At 32.6% G+C, this 24,139-nt stretch overlaps 1 protein-coding gene across 4 annotated transcripts in view; it reads left to right on the top strand.

The window, feature by feature from the left end:
- The first annotated feature begins 394 nt into the window (after positions 1-394).
- The window catches only part of BHD (folliculin), a 50,388-nt gene continuing 26,643 nt past the window's right edge, over positions 395-24,139 (top strand). Inside the window, exons 1-4 of one of the 4 annotated variants that reach the window (XM_075369379.1) lie at positions 398-611; positions 15,685-15,859; positions 17,526-17,663; positions 20,788-20,991. In XM_075369379.1, the coding sequence (XP_075225494.1) occupies positions 15,716-15,859; positions 17,526-17,663; positions 20,788-20,991 (486 nt within the window). In that variant the 5' untranslated portion in view covers positions 398-611; positions 15,685-15,715. Of the gene's footprint in view, positions 612-15,684; positions 15,860-17,525; positions 17,664-17,840; positions 17,999-20,787; positions 20,992-24,139 lie in introns of those variants that run through there. The other 3 variants (XM_075369380.1, XM_075369381.1, XM_075369382.1) reach the window with 3 other exon arrangements.

The raw sequence follows: 24,139 nt of genomic DNA, 5'->3' as shown, positions 1-24,139 counted from the left end.
TGTTGTTTTTTTTGGACAATCGTCTTATTTAATATTTTTGGTACTGCAAATAATTGAGAGGAAGTTTCTTTTTGAATAATTTATTTTTAACCACCGTTAGGTAAAGCCAATGTATCCTTCCAAATTTATCTTATGCTTCGTAATTGATAGTAGTTTAAGGGGTGGTGGTACGCAAATTTATTTTTATTTTTTTTCCAAATTCAAGTATAATTTTTCAGATAGAACCTAAATTACAGCTTTGGGATCACAGTTTCTGATTTTTTGTCCACCGAAAGATTATCTTGCTCGTATTTTAGTATTATCTCTGAATAATTTATAATATTTTTATAATTTCTAATACTGACTTCCAGAGAGCTATTTTACGTTAAAAAGAATTAATATTTCATTTTTTGAATTTGCAGCTAGAATTATTATTGCAGCTTCAAGTGAGCACTGGATGTGAATGTTTAGTGATAGTTTGAGTTTATCGTTCGTTTGTTATTTTGTTTCTGTTAACTATAAAAAGTCCTCAGACACCAAATATTCAGTTTAAAAACTGCAACTCGTCCAGGAAGAGATGAAAAAAGCACGTGCTAATATAGAAGGAAGTGCTAGTTTATTTTTAAGTTCAGGTAATATTTGTAGGTTATGCCAAATTTCAAACAATGTTTTTCTAATTTAACATACACACATTTAATCATATTAATATGTCGATAAATTTAACCCACTGTTTTTGATATTACTGTAGTTGTATATGAGAATATTTTACCTACAACGCAAAAGCTTGATCGTAGGTAGGGGTATCACATTATATTTAGAGAAAAAAAGAATAAAAACTATCTTCTTACACACACTCAGATTTCTTCAGTTATCTCTTCCACCACACACACACATACCCACACATCTATCTACAGAACACAATATTTACATAATATTTAATATTGACTACTCTTTCATTTAAATTAAATCACCATTGAATACAATGCTTCCATCTCATCAGTTGTAAAGTAGGAAATCCATTGTTTTTAAGTTAAATTTAAATTAAAATTACAGGTACTTCTTACACTACTCGACAGGGAGTTAAAGAACTTAGGTGTTAGAAAAAGAAAGATTTTTGAAACGGTGCACAATAAGGCCTTGGAAGAGTAACATTTGCTGCAAACGTCTGCCTAGTTATATAATAGCGGTCCCCCTTAGCTATCACCACACTGTTCACTTCATTTGAAAAGGTTAGAAGATCTTATAAACAAAGGAATCTAATGCAAAATACAGATATTTACTGAAAATAAAGGGAAAGAATGTTTACATACTTGCACCACACATTACCAGTACACTAGCATTTTGTAAAATTATAATCAAATCAAGAGAGCCAAAAAGTTGATCTGTAGCAATGCAATCCAATCCATAGTTTCATTTTGAATGAATTAGAGAAAAGAAGATTTGTCAAACATCCATCGTAAAAATATATTTTAATATATGTAAACAAATATTTCTTATAAACTCTAAACACATATATGTAAATTCCTTTACAATTTGCCATCTACCATCAACCCTTAGTATTCAATGGAATTAATAGAACCCAAGATATTACTGAAACTGGCATTGTAGTAGTATAAGAGCACAGTCAACACTGGTATATTAATGGAGCTAATAACCTGGAAGCAAATTATAAAGAAGAAATTAGATATTTTATTTTTAAAGCATTCCAGATCAATCTACAACCTATCAATATTCTTAACATCTGCAATAAATATTAGCTTTCTCTTACCATAAAATTTATGTGAAATAGGTCATTAACAAATTATAAATAGAATAGGTTCTTAATAACTGGGCCTTGGGGAATATTCAATTAACCTGAAAGTTATTGCTCACACAGTCGCGCTTAATTATGGAAAATAGGAAAATAATTCTTGAAATTTAGTCTAGCATCTGTGAATTACCTTTCAAGTATTACTTCTGAGGATGTATGTATGAGTGTAAATGAAATGTAATTTTATGCAATCTCAGTTCGACCATTCCTGAGATGTGTGGTTAGTTGAAACCCAACCACCAAAAGTGGTAGCGTTTTGACCTTTTGTACAGAGGTCCGTCCCGGATTCGAATCCCAGTCAGGTATGGCATTTTCACACACGCTACAAATCATTTATCTCATCCTCTGAAGAAATACCTAATGTTGTACCCATTAGACCCTAACTTTGGAAAACCTCTTTCTATTTACCCATGGGAAGACACGTTCACCACTAGACCAACCCAGTGGGTTGAAATGGAAACCCTTTTTTATTTCTTTTTTCTATTTAGCCTCCGGTAACTACCGTTTAGATAATTCTTCAGAGGATGATATGTATGAGTGTAAATAAAGTGTAGTCTTGTACATTCTCAGTTCGACCATTCCTGAGATGTGTGGTTAATTGAAACCCAACCACCAAAGAACACCGATATCCACAATCTAGTATTCAAATCCGTGTAAAAATAACTGGCTTTACTAGGACTTGAACGTTGTAACTCTCTACTTCCAAATCAGCTGATTTGGGAAGACGCGTTAACCACTAGACCAACCCGGTGGGTGAGATGGAAAACCTAAGCCAAACAAAAACTCAACTTTACTAAATGAGAATTAAATATTCTTTTGTTAATTAAAATTTCAAAAGTGGAATGACATAAGGGAGGTATCAAAAGTAAACTTTTGATTTTTTTTCAAAATCAGAGGGCTAGTATTAAACATTAATTTTGGAATAGGAAAAAAATTCTTGAAATTTTTTCTTTGTCAGAATTGGAATTTTTCATATTCAAATTCTTTCATTTGTAACTGTAGTTATTTATCTGATAAAATGATATCTAGATACTTTTTTTTTTTTGTCTTCAGTCATTTGACTGGTTTGATGCAGCTCTCCAAGATTCCCTATCTAGTGCTAGTCGTTTCATTTCAGTATACCCTCTACATCCTACATCCCCAACAATTTGTTTTACATACTCCAAACGTGGCCTGCCTACACAATTTTTCCCTTCTACCTGTCCTTCCAATATTAAAGCGACTATTCCAGGATGCCTTAGTATGTGGCCTATAAGTCTGTCTCTTCTTTTAACTATATTTTTCCAAATGCTTCTTTCTTCATCTATTTGCCGCAATACCTCTTCATTTGTCACTTTATCCACCCATCTGATTTTTAACATTCTCCTATAGCACCACATTTCAAAAGCTTCTAATCTTTTCTTCTCAGATACTCCGATTGTCCAAGTTTCACTTCCATATAAAGCGACACTCCAAACATACACTTTCAAAAATCTTTTCCTGAGATTTAAATTAATTTTTGATGTAAACAAATTATATTTCTTACTGAAGGCTCGTTTAGCTTGTGCTATTCGGCATTTTATATCGCTCCTGCTTCGTCCATCTTTAGTAATTTTACTTCCCAAATAACAAAATTCTACTACCTCCATAATCTTTTCTCCTCCTATTTTCACATTCAGCGGTCCATCTTTGTTATTTCTACTACATTTCATTACTTTTGTTTTGTTCTTGTTTATTTTCATGCGATAGTTCTTGCGTAGGACTTCATCTATGTCGTTCATTGTTTCTTCTAAATCCTTTTTACTCTCGGCTAGAATTACTATACCATCAGCAAATCGTAGCATCTTTATCTTTTCACCTTGTACTGTTACTCCGAATCTAAATTGTTCTTTAACATCATTAACTGCTAGTTCCATGTAAAGATTAAAAAGTAACGGGGATAAGGAACATCCTTGTCGGACTCCCTTTCTTATTACGGCTTCTTTGTTATGTTCTTCAATTTTTACTGTTGCTGTTTGGTTCCTGTACATGTTAGCAATTGTTCTTCTATCTCTGTATTTGAACCCTAATTTTTTTAAAATGCTGAACATTTTATTCCAGTCTACGTTATCGAATGCCTTTTCTAGGTCTATAAACGCCAAGTATGTTGGTTTTTTTTTCTTTAATCTTCCTTCTACTATTAATCTGAGGCCTAAAATTGCTTCCCTTGTCCCTATACTTTTCCTGAAACCAAATTGGTCTTCTCCTAACACTTCTTCCACTCTCCTCTCAATTCTTCTGTATAGAATTCTAGTTAAGATTTTTGATGCATGACTAGTTAAACTAATTGTTCTGTATTCTTCACATTTATCTGCCCCTGCTTTCTTTGGTATCATGACTATAACACTTTTTTTGAAGTCTGATGGAAATTCCCCTTTTTCATAAATATTACACACCAGTTTGTATAATCTATCAATTGCTTCCTCACCTGCACTGCTAAGTAATTCTACAGGTATTCCGTCTATTCCAGGAGCCTTTATGCCATTTAAATCTTTTAATGCTCTCTTAAATTCAGATCTCAGTATTGTTTTTCCCATTTCATCCTCCTCAACTTCCTCTTCTTCCTCTATAACACAATTTTCTAATTCATTTCCTCCATATAACTCTTCAATATATTCTACCCATCTATTGACTTTACATTTCGTATTATATATTGGTGTACCATCTTTGTTTAACACATTATTAGATTATAATTTATGTACCCCAAAATTTTCCTTAACTTTCCTGTATGCTCCGTCTATTTTACCAATGTTCATTTCTCTTTCCACTTCTGAACACTTTTCTTTAATCCACTCTTCTTTCGCCAGTTTGCACTTCCTGTTTATAGCATTTCTTAATTGCCTATAGTTCCTTTTACTTTCTTCATCACTAGCATTCTTATATTTTCTACGTTCATCTATCAGCTGCAATATATCGTCTGAAACCCAAGGTTTTCTACCAGTTCTCTTTATTCCGCCTAAGTTCGCTTCTGCTGATTTAAGAATTTCTTTTTTAACATTCTCCCATTCTTCTTCTACATTTTCTACCTTATCTTTTTTACTCAGACCTCTTGCAATGTCCTCCTCAAAAAATCTTCTTTACGTCTGGTAAAGGTTGCTTTACTTACTGCAACTACTTTTGAGTTAACAAAGATGAATAAGAAGTTGGTAGTTTACAGCTAACATTAGTGAGATCCTTCTGAAAATTCCTGTCGCTAAAGTTTTACCTTATTGGACAGGAGTAAATAAAGTTGGTGGTAAGCCACCAAATAAGCTTCCTGTTAAGGGAGCTCACACAACCACCTCCTCTGGGATGTCTTCTGCAACTTCCCATTATCAAAATCTACCCCTCCAACACCACATATACTGTAAGGTAGAGAAACTGCCCGACCCCAGGGCAGGGCATCGGAATTTTTTAAAACAAAAAATTTGAAAAAGAAAAACTGGATCACCTGTAATTAATTTTTTCGTATATGTATCTCTGTTTCTGAATCCAATTATCTTTATTTATGAGCATTATTCAGTGAAATGTTAGAGGTCTTCAGATCCGCATTGATTATATCAACAGTGTTGATGTGCGCACATGAACCATTAATAATGTTCTTCCAAGAAACGCATCTATTACAAGATGTGGTAACAGTCAGAGGCTATATCTGTGAGAGATACGACTGTGTTGTAGACGGTAGAAAAAGTGGTGGTATTGCTATTTTCATGCGGAATGAGGTGTCGGCTAAAAGTATAGCACTAGCTACTGTTTTCCAGCTGTTGCTGTAAAGACCTCAGTCCTCTCTAAATTGCATACCTGCATCTCTTACCGAACTCTTAAGTTCAATGTTCCAGAAATGTCAAATCCCATCGCTTATAGTAAGAGACATCAGTGCCCACCATATTTCCTGGGGCTCATCTTTCTGCTCCTCTCGAGGAAATATGAAAAACAGAGAGAGACAAGACTTGGATCTCTGTTTACTGAATGATGAGCCATACCCATTCATGTCCTCATCATCTAGTACACTTTTCTTCTTTATTTTCCTGTTTAGCCTCTGGTAATTACCTTTCAGATAATACTTCAGAGGATGATATTTATGAGTGTAGATGAAGTGTAGTCTTGTACAATCTCAGTTTGAGGTGTGTGGTTAATTGAAACCCAATCACCAAAGAACACCATTATCCAAGATCTAGTATTCAAATCCATGTTAAAATAACTGACTTTACTAGGACTTGAACGCTGGAACTCTCGACTTCCAAATCAGCTGATTTGAGAAGACGCGTTCACCACTAGACCAATCCGATGGTTATCATGTGGTACACTGTCCAACATCGACCTCTTCTTATGCTCACCGAATTTACTCCCTCTTCTTAATTGATCTGCTTTTGATGACCTTCGCGGTAGTGACCACAGACCAATTATTATTTCTTTGCTGTTGACCGCAAGGTGAATAAAAGACCACAGAAATGGATTGTTAAAAAGGCAGATTGGAACAGTTACTATAAAGCCTTCCCATCATAGTTTGACGATGGTGTAGACACCACTGATGAACTTATCTCTTTTCCATCCCTGATACTTGAGAATGCTTATAGATATATCTCAAGATGTCCTTTCGTTCCTTGGTGGAATGTTGATTACCAAAATGCTATTAGCAATGACGGCAGGCACTGCAAAAATTTAACCGCATGCCTACAAATGAACATCTAGATTTGTACCATGATGCTAGAGCGATATGTCGTCAGGTATTCTTAGACACTAGGAAGAAATCATGGAGGAAATACGTGGACACCATATCACTCCCTCGCCTACTTTGTGCTAAAAGATACATGCTGTTGGCGGATCACCGAAACAATCCATTCTCGGAGTTCATGAAGGAGAACTTACATCACCTTCTGCAGTGGCAAGTAACTTGGCAGAAGTTTTCCGTTCGGTGTCCCTCACCTCATCATATAGTAATGAATTTCAGAGATATAAATTTCAGATTAAACTATTATCGTTAAACTTGGTGATTCAGTTGGTGAATTAAACATTCCATTTTCATTCAACGAGTTGTCACACACACACTGAAAAACTCATGTGACACCTCCCCTGGACCTGACAACATTTGTCTCACTATTCTCTCACACCTTCTTTTTTTTCAATGGAGGAGGGAAAATCTGCAACCAGAGGACCAGCAGCCCATACTGCTGGGTGTGTGGGGTTTCCCGTTGAAGGCGAGGATCCACTAAAAACTGTCCCCACTCACAAAGTGGTGATACAACCGCTGTTGGGTTTCACATCATCACCACCCATGATCATGTGTACAACCGGTCTTGTCCTCGAGAGGCAGCTTCCAACATCCCCTCGAGGGCACCCAGCAGCAATGATCCTGTTGGACTCCCACTGCCCATCCTCGAAAGCTGGCCTTCCACCACCCCCCTCGAACTGCACACCACCCAATCATCTCACTTCTTCCATCTTTTTAGAGAGGACTCCCTGGAACCAACTTACATATAGGTCCCAGCCCTCTCTCTAGCCTGTCATGATTTCTATTACTTCTTCAGGAACGATCATCCAGTCAAATGGTCTTTCAGATTTCCATCTGGGCACTTTAAAAACGTGTGCTCGACATCATTCTTGCAATATTGACAGCGACATAATTCCTTTCTCTTTCTGGAGTGGAGGAAGACATTGAACGACCCATGTCCCGAAAGCCATTGGGCTGTCCAAAAATCAATCTCCCCATGTCCTCCGTCGAGCCAGGTCTTGATACATGGGATCATCCTGTACATTCATCTACCTGTGGAGGCCGCATCCCACCTCTTTTTCCACTGACCATTCAGTGCAATCCTGGTCTCGGTATCTCTCAGAGCATTCCTTGGTCATTAAATTGATTGGAGGCATACTGGTCAACACCAATACAACCTTAAGTGAGACCGACTGGTATGCCTGGACCACTCTAAGGGCTAGTCTGCGGTAGATACTAAGCATCCTAACCCTGTTTCTCTGAATCCTTAGTGCTTTGACCCATATAGGAACCACATATAAAACAGCGGAGAGAACTGTGGAGGCAATCATTCTCCTCTTCAAGGCTTGGGGCCCCCGACGTTCATCATTAATCTAACAACCGCCGAGGATACCCTTTCCACCTTCCTGCACACCTCCATGATGTGAGTAGTGAACCCCCTCGTCTCACTGAGCCAAACACCTAAGTATTTGACTCTCCTCAAGGAAGTCGCATCCATGCCCTCCAGTGTAATGGCGAATCGAGGTATCCACCTCCTACCCATCATCAGGAGGATCTCAATCTTTTGTGGTGACACCATCAGACTCCTTGCCTTCAACCACTTTACCAAGTCTCCCAGGGCTTGATTTACATGAATGTTCACCTCTCCGAACGTCCTTACTGTCACCACCTCAGCGAGGTCGTCCACAAATGCCACCAGCAGGAACATTCCTACATAGAAGGCCATTGTAGACCTTGTTCCATAATAGGGGGCCCAGGATTGACCCTTGGGGCACCCCTTCTCACACCTTCCTAATTTGGCACTAAAACATCTATTGTATATAATAGTTTATTCTCCTCACAAGTCTTCCCTTCGTTCTGATCAGAAGCCATTGTTGTACCGATATAGTCTCACTTTGTGTGATGAAATGAAAATTAGTATTGTGGGTTGCCTATCTAAACATTTTTTGATGTGTTTGTTGTCCAGTTTACTGAGTTTTATTATGAGTTCAAGTTTTTTTCTAACCCTATTTCTCTAAGTATTGCTATAATTGTATTTTGATGTCTTTAATAAAAATGCGTTTCTATAATGATGTAATGTTATTGAGAATAAACCTGCCTCATTCCTTAATCTTGCAGTTGCAAGTTACAGTTCTAAAATCTTTTGGAAATCAGGAAGAAGTGATGTCCAAACACTGCAGTGTGCACTTTTATGTTAATAGTGTAATGAGTGCATGGTGCAGAGTTAAATTTTGGCTATAATAATATGTAGTGGTTTTCTAAGCACAGAGACATGTAAATATATCTTATGTCATGATACTTCTACTGTTATGAGTGCTATAAATGTTTTATAGAAACTGTGAATGATATAAAATTGAGAATATAAAATTATATTCTTAGTATAGATATCACAATTAAACTTCAAAAATAATTAACAAATTTTGAACAATTACTTGATGAACTTAAATTTTTTCCTACTTTAATATACTATTGTAGATAAGCTTAGGATCAGGAAAACACAATATCTAAATTTCGGAAAGCAGATTTGGACTCAGGATTACCTGTGCAAGGTTAGAGTGTTATCATGACGTGTTACCAGTATTCTAGGTCAATTAGCAATCGGTTTTGTGAGTTATGGTGATCTGTTCAGATGCTAATCCTTTCTATGGAGAGAGTTTAGGATTAAGGTTAGAGTTTTGTGGAGAAAGATATAAACTAACCTTAATAACCATCAAAAGTCTGACTCTGAGTCAGCCATTGAAGATGACTGTTGGCACTCTTCATTAGGTGATAGTCTGCTATACACATGACTAATACCACAGAACATTTGGTGTATTCTCTTCAGTGACTATATTTCTGTTAAAACATAAATTCAGCCATATGTCCTATGAGATGGTGTTAAGTATTGTCATACCTTGGTAATTTATCTCTAACCTCTTTCCACAAATGTCCTAACCTTAACTCAACCTGTCTCCACTGAACAGATTAGCATCTAAACAGGTTATCTTAACTCACAAAACTAATTGCTAATTGATTAGTAGAATACTCATAAGGTAGGCGTGGGCTTTGATCTTGCATGTGTCATCTACCTACCTAAACTTGCTTTCTGACAGTTTGACTTTATTTTCCTGATTCTAAGCATACCTACAATGGTGTATTAAACTATGAACAAAATTAAAGTTGATCAAGTAATTGCTCAGAATTACCAATAATTATTTTATGTATCTTGTTAATTTTTAACAATATGATAACTTATGAATTATATATTCTGCTAATAAGAATTATTGTTATAAGGTTGTCTGCCTTTTTTTTCTGACATTTTGTATGTAAAAGTTAAGCCTACAATTATATATTTATTTGAAAAATTTTTATTCCTTCACAAAAGTCATGTACAATTCAATTAGTGCATAGTAAAAGCAGGACTTTAAAATATCATAAAAATAAGCAAAGGAGTGACAGTTATGTTTTGAAATACTGTGGTTTGTGTTGATGGCAATATTTTTCTGGTATGAGTATCAGATACTTGCTAATATACATGCTAGATTTCGTTTTTGATCAATTTGGCTACAATTTTTTCAAATATACATAGTGACAGATAGTGTGTGAATTCAGTGTTTTGCTTATAATTCAGGAGTTGTAATTAAACCCTGAAAATAAACTTATTTTTTATAAAATTTGATTAGTTTAATAACACTGTCTTCTGGAGTTATCTTACACAGATAATTTTGACATATTCTTTTATGTTTTTTGATCCTGAATCAAAACTTGTTTTTGAGGCTTTCATTTGTTTTGTAATTGCCACTTGTAAAAAATAAAAATTGTTTAAATCATTTACTTTCGGTATTTAGACTAAACACTTTAAGATTTGTTGCGAGTCATTCTTTATATTAATTATAAAATATTAATGTGAAGATATTTATAAATGGCTCAGAGTGACTAATGTGGATTTACATCATAGAATAACATTGATACTAACTGTTTACTGTAACTCATTGCCTCTAGAAAACTAAATGTTATAACTGTAATAAGATTTAATTAATAGCCAGCCTTTTTTTTAGTAACATCATACTTTATATAATTACACTAGTCAACAAAAAAACTTTTTCCTGTATCTGGAATCATACATGGTCTGGAATCATTTTAACTAATTTTGGGGTGCTGAATTCAAAATTTTTATCAGAATTTGTGTAATGTCATGTTTTTTTTAAATACATATGATTTATTCACCAATAAATGCATAACCACTGTGAAATAAATTTATAAAAAAAATTATTATTTATGTGTATTCATTTAAAATTTGGTTATATCAATAAAAATGTATTCAAACATAGATAAATTGAAATACATTAATGCAATTCTAAAACACCAGTTTCTAAAAGTCTAAATCATTGGAAATGCCTTTAAGTAACAGTTTTTAAAAGTTTAAATCATTTGAGTTGTCTTATCTTTAATTTTTAAAATATGTTGACAAACTTTTTCGCTTGTACGATGTTTGATCAGTTTCTCTTGAAAACTGAAAAATCAGCAATAGTTATCATTCCAGGATCCCATCTTCCTTGGTACAAATGCTCCATGATCAGAATATCCTGATGGAAATGCTCTCATCGCTGACAGATACCAAATTTTCATGGAAAAAGTCTATGTGGGAATGTAGGAAATGAATTATTAATGACATCCTACATCCTAAATATTTGTAGTTTTCTAACAGCTTAAAAAAAAAAATAGTTTCATATTTTCTGTTTCCTAAAAAACCACCAATAATGTCTTTGAAGGACTTCCATGTAGCTAGTTCACTTTTCGCTAAGTTTATCATCAAACATTGAGTCCTTAAGCAGTTTTTTGATTTGCAGACCTCCTTGAGCTTAGTATCACTCAGTTTAGGATAACTTATTTTTAAATGATTAAATCCTGGTCCATCTTTGTCTAGTACCTTTACAAAATTTTTCATGAGTTCAAGTTTTATGTGAAGTGCCATCTGTATGATTTTACCATTCTCAATTAATGATAAATGCTTTACATTTTTTTTACCAGATACAAGTTCTGCTGCAACGGCCAGTTCTTTACTTGATAATAACTTTTTCTATCACAAATATCCCAAAGACAAAGAAAACAATATTTTGTAAACCAAGAAGTAATGCAACAACTTTCAGTCACTGCAAATTTGCCACACGTGCTCTTTGTATTTTATTGCTTCTAATATTGATGCTGTAGTTTCATATATTTCTTTCATGTCGACTGCATAAGCTAATGGAATGAATGGCTGTTTGTTACCATTATGCAATAAAATTGCTTTCATGCTAACTTTAGAAGAGTCCAAAAAGACTGAATTCTAAGCTCTTTCATCAGGCTATCAACATCAGTACAAATGTACAATGAATTTTTCATAGTAAAATAAGTTGAAAGAGTTATATTTTGTATTCTCAATGTAGTAGCTTTTGTTTTACCTGCTAAAAAATTCCACTGTTGCAGCAGTCTAGACTCCAGAACTTCAGCTCACTGCTTCGATAACTTTAAATCGCGAACAAAAAGTTAAGTTCATGTTTTTTAATTAAATAAGGAGATTTGTCATCAGATACAGGAAGAAATTCTTCAAGATCCTCTTCATTATCTGCTTCATGTTCAGATTGTTTTTCTAGCAATGTCAGATTAGCTGGTGGTACAGGTGCAGGCAATTCCTTTCCGGGTGTTACTGTCTGTAGAGCTGAGGATACATCTGCATATTTTATGAACTTTCTATTTCTGAATGAAAATCCAAATATATTTGTCATACAAAAGTAGCAGTCGGTGAAGTGGTCCTTAGGTTCATGTCAAACCATTAGTACAGCAAACGGCATGACTCGTAGTTTCTCCTTCAACCATTCACTTAGAGTTACTGAACACAGTATGCAAATAACATGAGGCGCCCAAATTTTATCTTGATTCTGTAGTGCACAATCAAAATAAAATGTATAAGCTGTTTTTATGAATTCAGAATTAGTCTTTCTTTGAGATTTAGGCATAAATGTACCACAGACATAATAAAAATTGTCTGGGATGATCTGAAAATCCACAAACTTTTGCAGAAGCCATGTTGTAGCAAATAAAAATGAGAAAAATCACTTTTGTATTATAAAGAATTGTTGAAAATTTAAGAAAACACTAATAACTGTGTGAAATAGAACACACAGTATAGAGACAAGTGAAGCTCAACTGATCAAGATTTTAAGCTCTATAGTAGGCAACAATAGATGTCTGTATGATTCCATCATACAAACATGTTTGTACATGTCTACTTTTCTTGATATAGGGTATATATTTATTTATCAGTACATATGAGTATATTTATTTATACAGTGCATTTATTTATTTTTTTATATATTTCTTTATTAAGTATGTGTGCATATTGTTTAAAAGTAAAAATACAAACACTATTCTTAATTGTAACCATTAGTTGATCAGAATGAGTGTATTATAAAATTTTTTTACAAATTTATGATTTACTTAAAACTTGTACGTGCTAACACAATTTCAATAGCATATTTGAAATCAGCACCCAAATTACAGTGAAAAAAGTTGTGTAACATGTTGGGTATAAATTTTGTGTTGACTATTGTTATCAATCAATATTTTTACTGTGAAATAACCCATACCAGAGGATCAGTTTTGTTCTCCCTGTCATGCGAATACCGTCATGAGTTTTGTTTTGCTCCTACTTTATATATCTTATACTGTTGTATCTTTAAGTATCTTATACTTTATGTATCTTATATATCTATATACTGTTTTTTTGTGTATTGTTAGTAATTTATATAAGAGTGCCTTATAGTTTTTTTAATTCATTGTACAGTGTTTGTCATGTTGGTGAATTAATTATAAATTCAAAAAAGAAATATTAACATCATATGACCTCTATTTTGGATATAAAGAAAGAGTTAGGACAAGTCTTTGTCCCCTCATATCTTTTTTTTTAAACCTCCGGGCCCATTGTTAGGTATTGCTTCACAGGATGAGGTAAATGATTTGTAGCGTATGAAAATATCATGCCTGACTGGGATTCATACCCGGGGGACCTCCGGATGAAAGGCCGAGATCACTAGTAAATTCAAGAAATCTATTGCACATTCTAATCTTCCTTCAACCATAAGACATATTGCATACAGTGGAATAAGAGTTCCTGTTCCAGTTCTGCTAGAAGCAGAACAACAATTTAGAAGACATTTTTGGTGATGGCTATGGTGTTTTAGAGAGAAATAAAGAAGAGGATCCAGATTTCCAAGCTGAGAGCTCTGAATTTCACAAAATTTACTCAAGCAGAACTTATTGATTTGGTTCATGATCTTAATATATATCTAAAATGTAGTCAAAATTATTGTCTTTAAAGTTAAAAAGATTGGATCTTCTTGAAAATGACATTAAAATATGTTTTTTCATGTCAGACAGATAGAATTTCATCACCTCTTCTACTTACAAGATAGTGTAGTGTATTTCAGTGAAGTAAATTCTTTTTTGGATTTACTAACACAGCATCACAATTCTATGGAATAGAAATTATTTATAGATTCCTCTAAAATGAATTTGAAAGCCATCCTTCTTCACATTGGAAATGAGAGATCATCAGTTCCTCTTGTGTATGCTACACAAGTGAAGGAGACGTGACAATATGACATTTTTACTGATGATGATACAGTATGAAGTATTCTTGGCGCGTATATGGAGGCCCAAAAGTGGTATGAAGAATGTGTGTCTTCCATTATTACACATAAAACTTAGTTGGATAATTTTTTTAAAGCTATGGATCATAATACCCTGGTCACTTTTACTCTAAGAACAAGTCTCCCAGGATCAGTGAAGCAGAAATCAAAGAAAGAATATTCCATAGGCTATTACTTATAGAGAGCTATTACTATAACTTTGAGAGGAGTTTGAATAAATCTGAGAAAACAGCATAGTTTCATTTCAAAAATTGTTAAATCATTTTTGGGCAAAAATAAGTCTAAGAATAAGAACTATTTAGAATTGCTGAATGAACTTCTTAAAGACTATAAAAAAACTGGGATATAATATTTTTTTTTTAAATGCACAAGTTGCATTCACATTTGGCCTTTTTTTACCTGACTATGGCGATGTAAATGATGAGCACAATGAACACTAAAACTAGGATATATCAATGATAGAAACATACTTCTAGGGAAAATGGAGTCCAAATATGCTTGCTGATTACTGCTGTAGACTGAAAAGGGACATTTCAGAGACTGAATACATGAGAAAATGAAATAAAGCCAGGATTTCATACTTTAGGCTTTATAATTCATTAAAAAATCAGTTTTTTAAATGCATGCTGCTACAAAATCTTGCCCTCAATTCAATTTTGGTTTGGAAATCTGAATCACACAAAAAATACTATTAAGACATACCCTTATTGAATGCATGGGTAATTATAAACAATTACGGGATCTTTGAGTTTGATGAGATTTGGTATATGTCTTATTTAGGGCCTAAGTTATTCGTTAGAATTGAAATTATTCATCGAGAGCTACTTTCACTCGATTACATTCTTTGCAAGTTACACAGTAAGCTTAAAAAAAAAAAAAATTGTAATTCAAATTTTTACTTTTTATTTGTAATACACATAATTTTGTTTCAATGAGATTAGATTCACTTAAGACTAAATTAAGTTAGGTTAAGCTTAAGGTATAGGTTTTGGTAAATCTTTTATATACATTATTTATGAAGTAAATAACTTGGTTTAAGTGGAATTTAATTGAGTTTAGTTGGATTTAGGTCAAGGTTAAGTTATGTTAGGTAACTAATGATTTCAGTGTACCAAACTATGTAATACTAGCAAACATAACCTAACACTCCTTAACCCCATCTCATTAAGCTTAAATATTAAACTGATCAATTGTTGGCTGATTCTATCACTATATACAATAACCAGTGTATTTAGTCTGAATGTATATTACACATGTACAATGTTGAATTAAAAATTTTTGGTGAGGGTACTGTGCAACTTAGGGACATAACTCGGGTGATAGGCATTTCCAATGATTAATTTCAATTGTATAACTTAGTCCTAAATAAGGTATATCACAAATTTAATAAAAATCGGAGGCAAGTCCATAATTGTATATAATTACTGGAATTTTTCATAGCAATAGCACTAATAAAAATGTTTTACTGATGTTTGTTGTCTTTTTTATATTGAGGTTTATCTGTTTCCTTTGAGCAGGTTAATAAATTATTTTACTAATGATTATGAAATGAGTGCTGTCATAGCAATTTGTCATTTTTGTGATCAGCATGGCCCTAGTGTCCTACTTAATACCAGAGTACAGCATGGATCTACCAATTATTCGCAAGAATGTAGAGTACCAATATCATCAAATGCTCATTCAGTTTGTAGTGTGAGTAAAATTTTTTAGATCTGTTTAATGGTTATAAAAATTATATTAAATTTTATATTACTAATACTAATAATAATAATGAATACAACTACATTATTTATGACATTAATTTTTTTATTTAAATTTTTAATATTTTTTAACATATGACAAAAACAAACACAAAATAGATTAATATTCAAAATGCTAAAAATTGTTGTAAGCGGATAATGAAAAAAGAAGGTTATTTTGTTAAATGTTAAGCATATAAAGAAAGCTGGCATTTAATGTAGGTGAACATTTTGGCATTGTTACAGAACTTAAAATTTAATCCTTTCAATGTGTTAAAGTAGAAATATTGTTGCCTAATTAGAAAATTAGGCAACAATATTATTAATTTAATTACATAATATTCATAATAAGAAAAAATCTAGAATGATTTGTTAAGAATAATAGTTTAATATTACCACAGATTCAATCCTGTGCTAAATTAGTTTGTCTTGACGAATCATACAATGTACAGAATGGCTGGGAAGTTGCTGTACCCCCAGAAGTTAGAACTAAAAATTTGTAATCGGTTATAAATGAAAAATTCAATATAATAATGAATTATTTTATTTACTCAATTGATACATACTATTAATTTTAATGATCTAGTGAGTCTGTGTGTTGCACTCACAGTTCTATAAGTTACCATATCCTCTGTTACATGTGACGTAGGATTTCTGGTGTTATATTACAGAAGGCATCCCTAAAAAAGTTGATGTATTTTCTAACTGGTTAATGCTAAAAAACTACTGAAGTGATATCTTCTCTATAACAGAACTCAAAGAAAAAACTAATAAAAAATTTCAAATAGTTGGTTAGAACAGTAAAACATTAATAGAACTCTTGTTTGTAAGGGTGAGTATATACTATCTCCTAACCCTCTAATAAGGATTGAAAACTGTCAAGAAATGTATATTAATTAGATAATTGTTTGGGATTTTAACTAATTCCTTTATGTAAACATAAATAATTTATTTTAGATTATCTGTTTAAGTACTGAATTATAAATTGGTTAATGTTATTGAATATAATAAAACCTTAACCTGGAAACACGCTATGTCACTAATCTCTTCTATAATTTGTGCATTTTGGTTACATTGTAGAATGGAAATGCAGAGTATGTGTGCAGCTTTGATCCTTTCAACACAACATTTGTTCTTTATGTGTTTTCCAGTTTTATATATGATCTGATATTTCTATCAATTAATGACCAGTTTCAGCAGTGACTGTTATAATAACTAGATAACTGAGAATATAAGTCATGCTGAATACTTTGTTTCTAAAATTTTATCAAAAAACAGGAGAATTAAGGATTGAAACAAAAATAATTTGCTTCAGAGTTTGTAAAATATTTCAATTTATTTGTTTTTCCTGTTGCATTATAGAACAGGTAATTTGTTCTTGCAGATGAAAGAAATTGGGTGCTGCTGTTACCCATTTCAATTATATATTTTTATATGAACTTTACTCATAGAATCTACTTTTTTGTAGCCATGTGACTGGTTTGATGTATTTTTCTATCAGTGCCTACCTCTTAGCTTCAAAATATTTTTTGCAGTCTACAGCCTCAGTTTTCTGTTTGTTATTATGATACTTCTTATCAGTCTGTCAATGACTAAACAATTCTTTTTCTTTGTTTTAGGCTTGTGAAATGGTTGGACAGTTTGTGAGTGTTGATCAAATTACCCAAGTACAGTATGTCAGTTGCCAGTTACCAGTCCATATGCCTCAGCTTACATCATGGTTGCAACATATTTGTGTTCGTAGCTTAAGTTGTGAGGTAAAATGAATTTTTTTTTTTTATGGAAAAAATGTTATTAAATAAGTTAATGATTCATTGCTATTAATTTACCTGACTTTTACCCATATTACTGATTATAATTTTTAGCAGATTTCCAAAAAAATTGAAGTTGCTACTGCACCTGACTGCTTATATATATGTGACCATTTAATTTAGGTGGCCATGCTTATGGAGCTGGTGATGCTGGAGAACCGCGGCCAATCCAATGTCCTGGAAATTTTTCATTCAGAAAGATGCAAACTGATGAGAGCAAAATGTGCTGGTGTTCCATCCTGTTGCAGCCAAACTTGTTCCATGAGATTCTTCTCTTGAAGGTGTGGTATTAACTATGCTTCCAATATCTCTAAATAAGTGTGCATTCACCGGTCCAAAATAACACACACACACATATATATGTATATATGTATGTATATCATTTTTCTTTCTGCTCTACCAGACGCAAATCTTAACCAGTTTTGACGAAAGTTGGTGGGGTGATGCAAACCTATTGGGAATAGAGTCTTATTGATTTTCAAGCAAGTCAGTTCATAGGAACCAGAGGTAGAGCTACTAAAAACAGGATTGTTGAATATGTTTTCAAGGTTAACTAAAATTGGAAATCTGTCCTTTTGATGCATTTACTGTGACAAGAGGTTTTTTTACTTATTCTGGATTAGTTAAATTATTATAAAAAATATAATAAACATTTTCCGTAGGTTACAAGAAATAGGATCCTGCTGCAGCAGAATAAGATTGGATGTTTGAAATTTTAGACAGCCCATCATGAGGTTCTGTATTGCAGTTGTTATACAGAATGCATTTTATATATTTTTTTTCTTTTTTTTTAGTTGTTTGGTTTGATGCACTTTACTGTGCCAGTTTCTTACACAACATATTCTGACATCCTATGTCATTGATTATTTGCTTCAAATATTCTAATACTTGACATTCTTTTAATAATTTTACCTTCCTTCTGGAATCAAATTCACCAATCTGGATATCTTAATATGTGATTTAGTTTTGCCCTTCTTTCTCCAAGACCGTAACCATTACACTCTGTACAAATATTTTTAAGAATTTACAACTAATTCCCAAAGCTGTGTTTGAGATCAGAAGATTTCTTTTTTTTAAATTAAAAATCTCTAGGCTAACATCAGCCTGCTTTTGATACCTTCATTACTTTGGCTAGTCTTTGTAACTTAACTTCCCAAATAGTTACCTATTCCATAGTTTCTGGTATCCTGTACTTTTCTAGCTGTATTCAGTCCTTCATTATAATTTCTTTCACAGTTCATTCTTTTTTTTTTTTTACCCTAGTTTAATTTCAAATTATACTACTTCAGCAATGAATCAATACTATTCATTACTTTTAACTCATTCCTAGATATACTCAAAGTAGCAGTATTCAAAATTTTCTTTTAGTTTTTTTTTATTATTAATTCTTTCATGGACAATAAAATAAAAGGTATGTCATTGTGTCACTCCTTTTGTGTTGGGAGTTTTTCACTCTTCACTTTCTACTCTTATTGTAGTTGCCTGAGTCTTGTACAAGTTATAAATAACTTCTCCCCCCTCTCTCACTCTGTCTGTCTGTATGAGCGATCGTGCATGTGTGTGCGTGTGTGTTAGTTATATTTATATATACTCACACACACATACACAAAATACATTTTTTCAAACTTCTGTTTTGTACATCAAGATACTGTTCACCGTCTGTGATTGCCATATAGGTTGGCTTTGTTTTTCAACCTTCCATCTAAAGTAAATGAAATAAACGAAGATGAAGTAGTTAAGAGTATTAAAATATCTCTTACGTTTTACATATACATCCATTTGTTTTCTACTAATATTTTCTTTTGTGATAACGTTTTGGCTGAACTACAATTTTGCTTAAGTTTTAACTTTGTAACATTGCCCTTTAATCCCTTTGTTCTCAGTTTTTCTTAACTTAAACTTTCTATTTCATCCTTCTTCCACATAAGAGTTTTATATAAAAATTGTATTATTTTTTGTTGATTTTGAATGTAGGGTTTATTAGGCTTTGATTAGATTATAACAAAATTAATTAATGAATTTTTTTTTTTCCGTGGGTAGGTCTTCAAGGACCTTGCAAGTATCATTTCATATAGATTCTTTCTTTTTCTTCCAGGAGTTGATTCTTTGAATCTGTTTAGCTCGTTTTTCTTCAGTCCATTCTCCTCTGTTGAGTTTTTCTTTTCATTTACAGGAACTTTTAATTAAAAAACTTTCTTTTTGTATTGTTTTCGATCTAGACAATAATTTCTGCAATGTTAAACTTTTGAGCTCTTCATTCATCTGTTTAACATAGTCCCCTTGACCTTATTAATTCCAAAGTTTATTGAAAGTATGTTTGTTTAGTCGTTATTGGTTCATTTGGTTCATGTGTCTATAAAATTTTAATAGTTTTCTTATTGTTACTTCCAGGTCTTCACTTGTTTATCTGTTCTGTTTCTACTAATTATTTCTCCAATGTATTTAAAATGGTCTGTGATCAATTAATTCTGTCACCTTGTTTCTATTGTTTTTTTTTTTTTTATATTTACTGGCACTAGTCATCATTTCTGTCTTTGAAAAGTAGATCTGCAAGCCTATTTTTTTGGCTACTTTATTCAATTGGTTGATTACTTCTTGTTCTGATTCTGCAAAGAGTACTAAGTCATTGGCAAAAGCTAGACATTCAGTCTTAATGTTCTGATTCTTTGTTCCTATTTTTGCACTTGCCATTATTTTCCCACAAGGTTTTCATGATTTTATCTAAAAAACAAAGTTGAAAAGCATTGATGAAACATCATCTCCTTGTCTTAGTTTTGTTTTTACTTGGAATTATGGTTTTTTGATCAGCTTTGTATTTTTTTAATGAATTAAATTAATTTATTAATTAACATATTATTTGTAATTAATTACAGATTAAATAGACACTTTACTCTTAACAGTTTTTTCTCTATTGTTAAAGTCTGAAAAATATACTGGATAATTTCCAAAACCTGTTTCTGCTTAAATTTTTTGCTGTATTTAAATAAGGTAATAATTTAAAAAAATTCATTTACAATTAATTTTTTTACTCATTTACTTTGTATGGATAATACTACTTTTTTCCTTTCAGGTAAATCCATGTCTATTCAGTGAAAAAGAGAATTGTGCTATGTCCATATCATTCTCTGTTAGAGATGCGATGTCGCGTGGTTTTTATAGATGGTTTAGTATTGTTATCACTATGAGAGATCTCACATTATTAGCAGCTTCCTGGCAGTTTCTTTATCATGTTATTAATGTAATTATCTCTCAAATAAAGGACAAGGCGCTTCAGGTAAATAATGATGATCAGTTATATTTATTGTTTTATTGCTTATAATATTTGGTTTATTCTAACTAGATATCTTAAATAATTAACAAAAAAAAATACTAAATGTTATATTAAAGTGACATTATTTGCTCCTTAGACGAAAACTTCCAAATAATATGGTGGAAAATGTAACGTATACATTTTCTAAATGATCTATGGTTAGGCCTACTAATATATTATTGGGAAATCAAATAAATGATTTATACTTAATAAAAATAGCATCAAATTTTGTTATATTATAACACATTACTTTAAGTTCTCTAATTACTGTATATTTTATATCTATTTACATGCATTATATGCATTCCCATTCCACAAATTGCTCAACTCGTAATCAGTTATATATTTTTATTTCTAACCCAGTTAGTAATTTCACTTTACAGTTTCTTAATTTCTTTTACTCTGAATAACGGGTATAATAGAAATTGAAACCATTTTTCATTTAATTCTTTGTTTAAGATAAAAATGATATTACTTAAGTATGTTAAATATGTAAGTATGTGCCCCTTCATTAGGCACAATGCATTAGGATAGATGCATACCATATTTTTTTCTGCCATTTTTTAGTGGTAAAACTGAGTGAGACTGAAAGCACAGAGGAGTGCTTTCTTTGCTCCCCACTTATTGTATACTAGTGCTTATTTGTTACTCTTAAGCGTCATTTGTTCTACCCTCTTGTCCTACTGTTTTTCATTTCGTAGATGTATTGCGCCCTCTTGTCTTGCTTCTTTCATTGTACTTTTTCTTTATTTCGGGCAAGATAAGTACTCCATTCAGTTATGAAGATCCAGAAGAATTGCAAGAGTTCATTGTGTATTATTTGATGAAGTTATGTCATCGGAAGAGGATTTAGGTGATGACAGGGATACTAACTGTGAGGATTTTACCCAAAATTGACCGGAAAATTTTGATACTACTGTAAGTGATACAGATGAAGAAATTGAAACACCCAATAATCTTTTCTATATTGGAAAGGATGGTACACTCAATGGCATGTAGTTCATCATTTTTTGACTCACAACGGTTAGACCACAAAATATTCTATGAGCTAGTAGCTTACCTGGTGTAGTTAGAGAAGCTGGAGCAACACTTACTTCATTTCAGTCATGGAATTTTCTTATCTCTAATAATATAATCAATATGATTGTTTGATACACAAATCAATTTAATGAAATAGTCCAGGTAATTGTAACCATGAATGAGATGCCGAACTTACTGATAATATCGAAATAAAGGCATTCATTGGATTGTTATACTTAGCTAGTACTTACAAAGAAACAGAAATTTAGAAACTATTACAAAGTAACAGAGTTTACAAGAACTATGTGGATCTGATGGAGATCCACATACACGTGGAAAAATTTAGACTTATAATGAATTTAAAAAGCTTTAAGTTCTTATTTCATTGTTTGAGATTTGACAAACTACAAGGAAGATCGAAAACTTACTGATTGCCTTGCTGCAGTTCAAGAAATTTTTAACATTTTTGTTAAAAGCCCCCCCTTTTTCAAAAAAACAAAATATTGATATAACTTTCTTATTAAGTAGAATATCAAATTCATTTAAAGTTCCTACTATTCTTTGGATAAGGGCCTAAAACTTATCTAAGTAAAGTTTTTTGATATTATCAACCATTGGCTCAAGGAGTAAAAAAAATATGGTTTCGAAGACAAAAAATCATACCTCCCTTAATAGGGGCAATATCAAGTCAGTTTAAAGTGGTCATTAGTGCTCTAAACATTACCTAAAACCTTTGTCTATAACAATTTTTGATATGACCAATCCATATGGCAAGGAATGACCAAAATGTTGCTGGAATTGTAAGAAGGGGGCTTGTCGTATGCTAAACATGTGAAACTTTTTTCAGATTCAACCATTGTCATATTGAGTAAATTTGAAGTTTTCTTAACTTTAAGGTGGAAATCTTTTTTATCCCCTACTTAGCAATGGTGAAACTAACTCTGCCTTCCAGCATGCCAAAAGGGATTTTTTTCTTTCTAAAAGCTAGTTTCTTCAGTTGGTTCCATTTCAAGGGATTGACAATTTTTTTCCTAAGTTACCTCCAAGATGTTAGGTTTAAGATACCGTTATTTCAGTTCAAAATAAAGTTAAAAGTGTGTCTTCTTATAAAGTTTTCTTGTAGTATTACAATTTGACAGTTTTACAATAAAATTTAAATATCTTTCTCTGACTAAGGTATATAACATACAACTTATAATCTATTTTTTATTTATAAGAAATGTAACAAATGAAGTTAGAAGATTCTTCATGACTTGTATTGTGTATTGTGGGATGTAAAGGTGATTCAAAGAAACGGGAAAATTAAAAAAATTAAATAACGTTAATGAAAAATTTTTTTTAGAAAATGAATTTTATTTCATGTAATTTTACAAATGTTGCCATTTTAGGATACATACATTTTAGTTTATTTTTTAAAGATGACGTCTTGTAGGACACCGACGAAGTCGCTTCGTTAAATTGTTCATGGTTTGACGTAACATCTCAACTGGAATTTCCGCAATTACTTCTCGGATCTTTGCCTTCAGTTCTTCCGTTGTAGCAGGTCTACTGTGGAACACTTTGCTTTTAAGGTGACCCCACAAAAAGTAATCGCAAGCTGAGAGATCAGGCGATCTGGCGTACAGCAATCAATCAGCGTACAGCTGCCATCAATATTCGTGCAGTATGTGACTTTGCTCCGTCTTGTTGAAACCAGGCTGTGTTAAGAATTGGTGGAAATCTCTTTTGTTGTTCCACAACAAAGGTTTCAAGCATGGCTACTTAACGAGCCGACATCACTGTAATCGCAAGACCGTTTTCATCCTCAAAAAAATAAGGGCCTATAACACCGTAAGATGACATAGCACACCATACGGTCACTTTCTGGCTGTGCAAGGGACGCTGGTGTAGCTGCGTAGGATTTTCTTGTGCCCAGTATCTGAAATTTTGCTCGTTAACAAATCCACTGAGGTGGAAATGCGCTTCGTCTGACATCCACAGTTCGTGAACAAACTCTTCGTTATCATTTATCTTCTTAAGCATTACATTACAGAATTGTGCTCGCACAACTGCATCGTTCGGTTTCAGTTCCTGGACGATCTGCAACTTGTAT

Source organism: Lycorma delicatula, chromosome 6 (genome assembly GCF_047948215.1).
Source record: "Lycorma delicatula isolate Av1 chromosome 6, ASM4794821v1, whole genome shotgun sequence".
NCBI classification, from domain to species: domain Eukaryota; kingdom Metazoa; phylum Arthropoda; class Insecta; order Hemiptera; family Fulgoridae; genus Lycorma; species Lycorma delicatula.
This window is presented reverse-complemented; position numbering and strand designations above follow the sequence as displayed.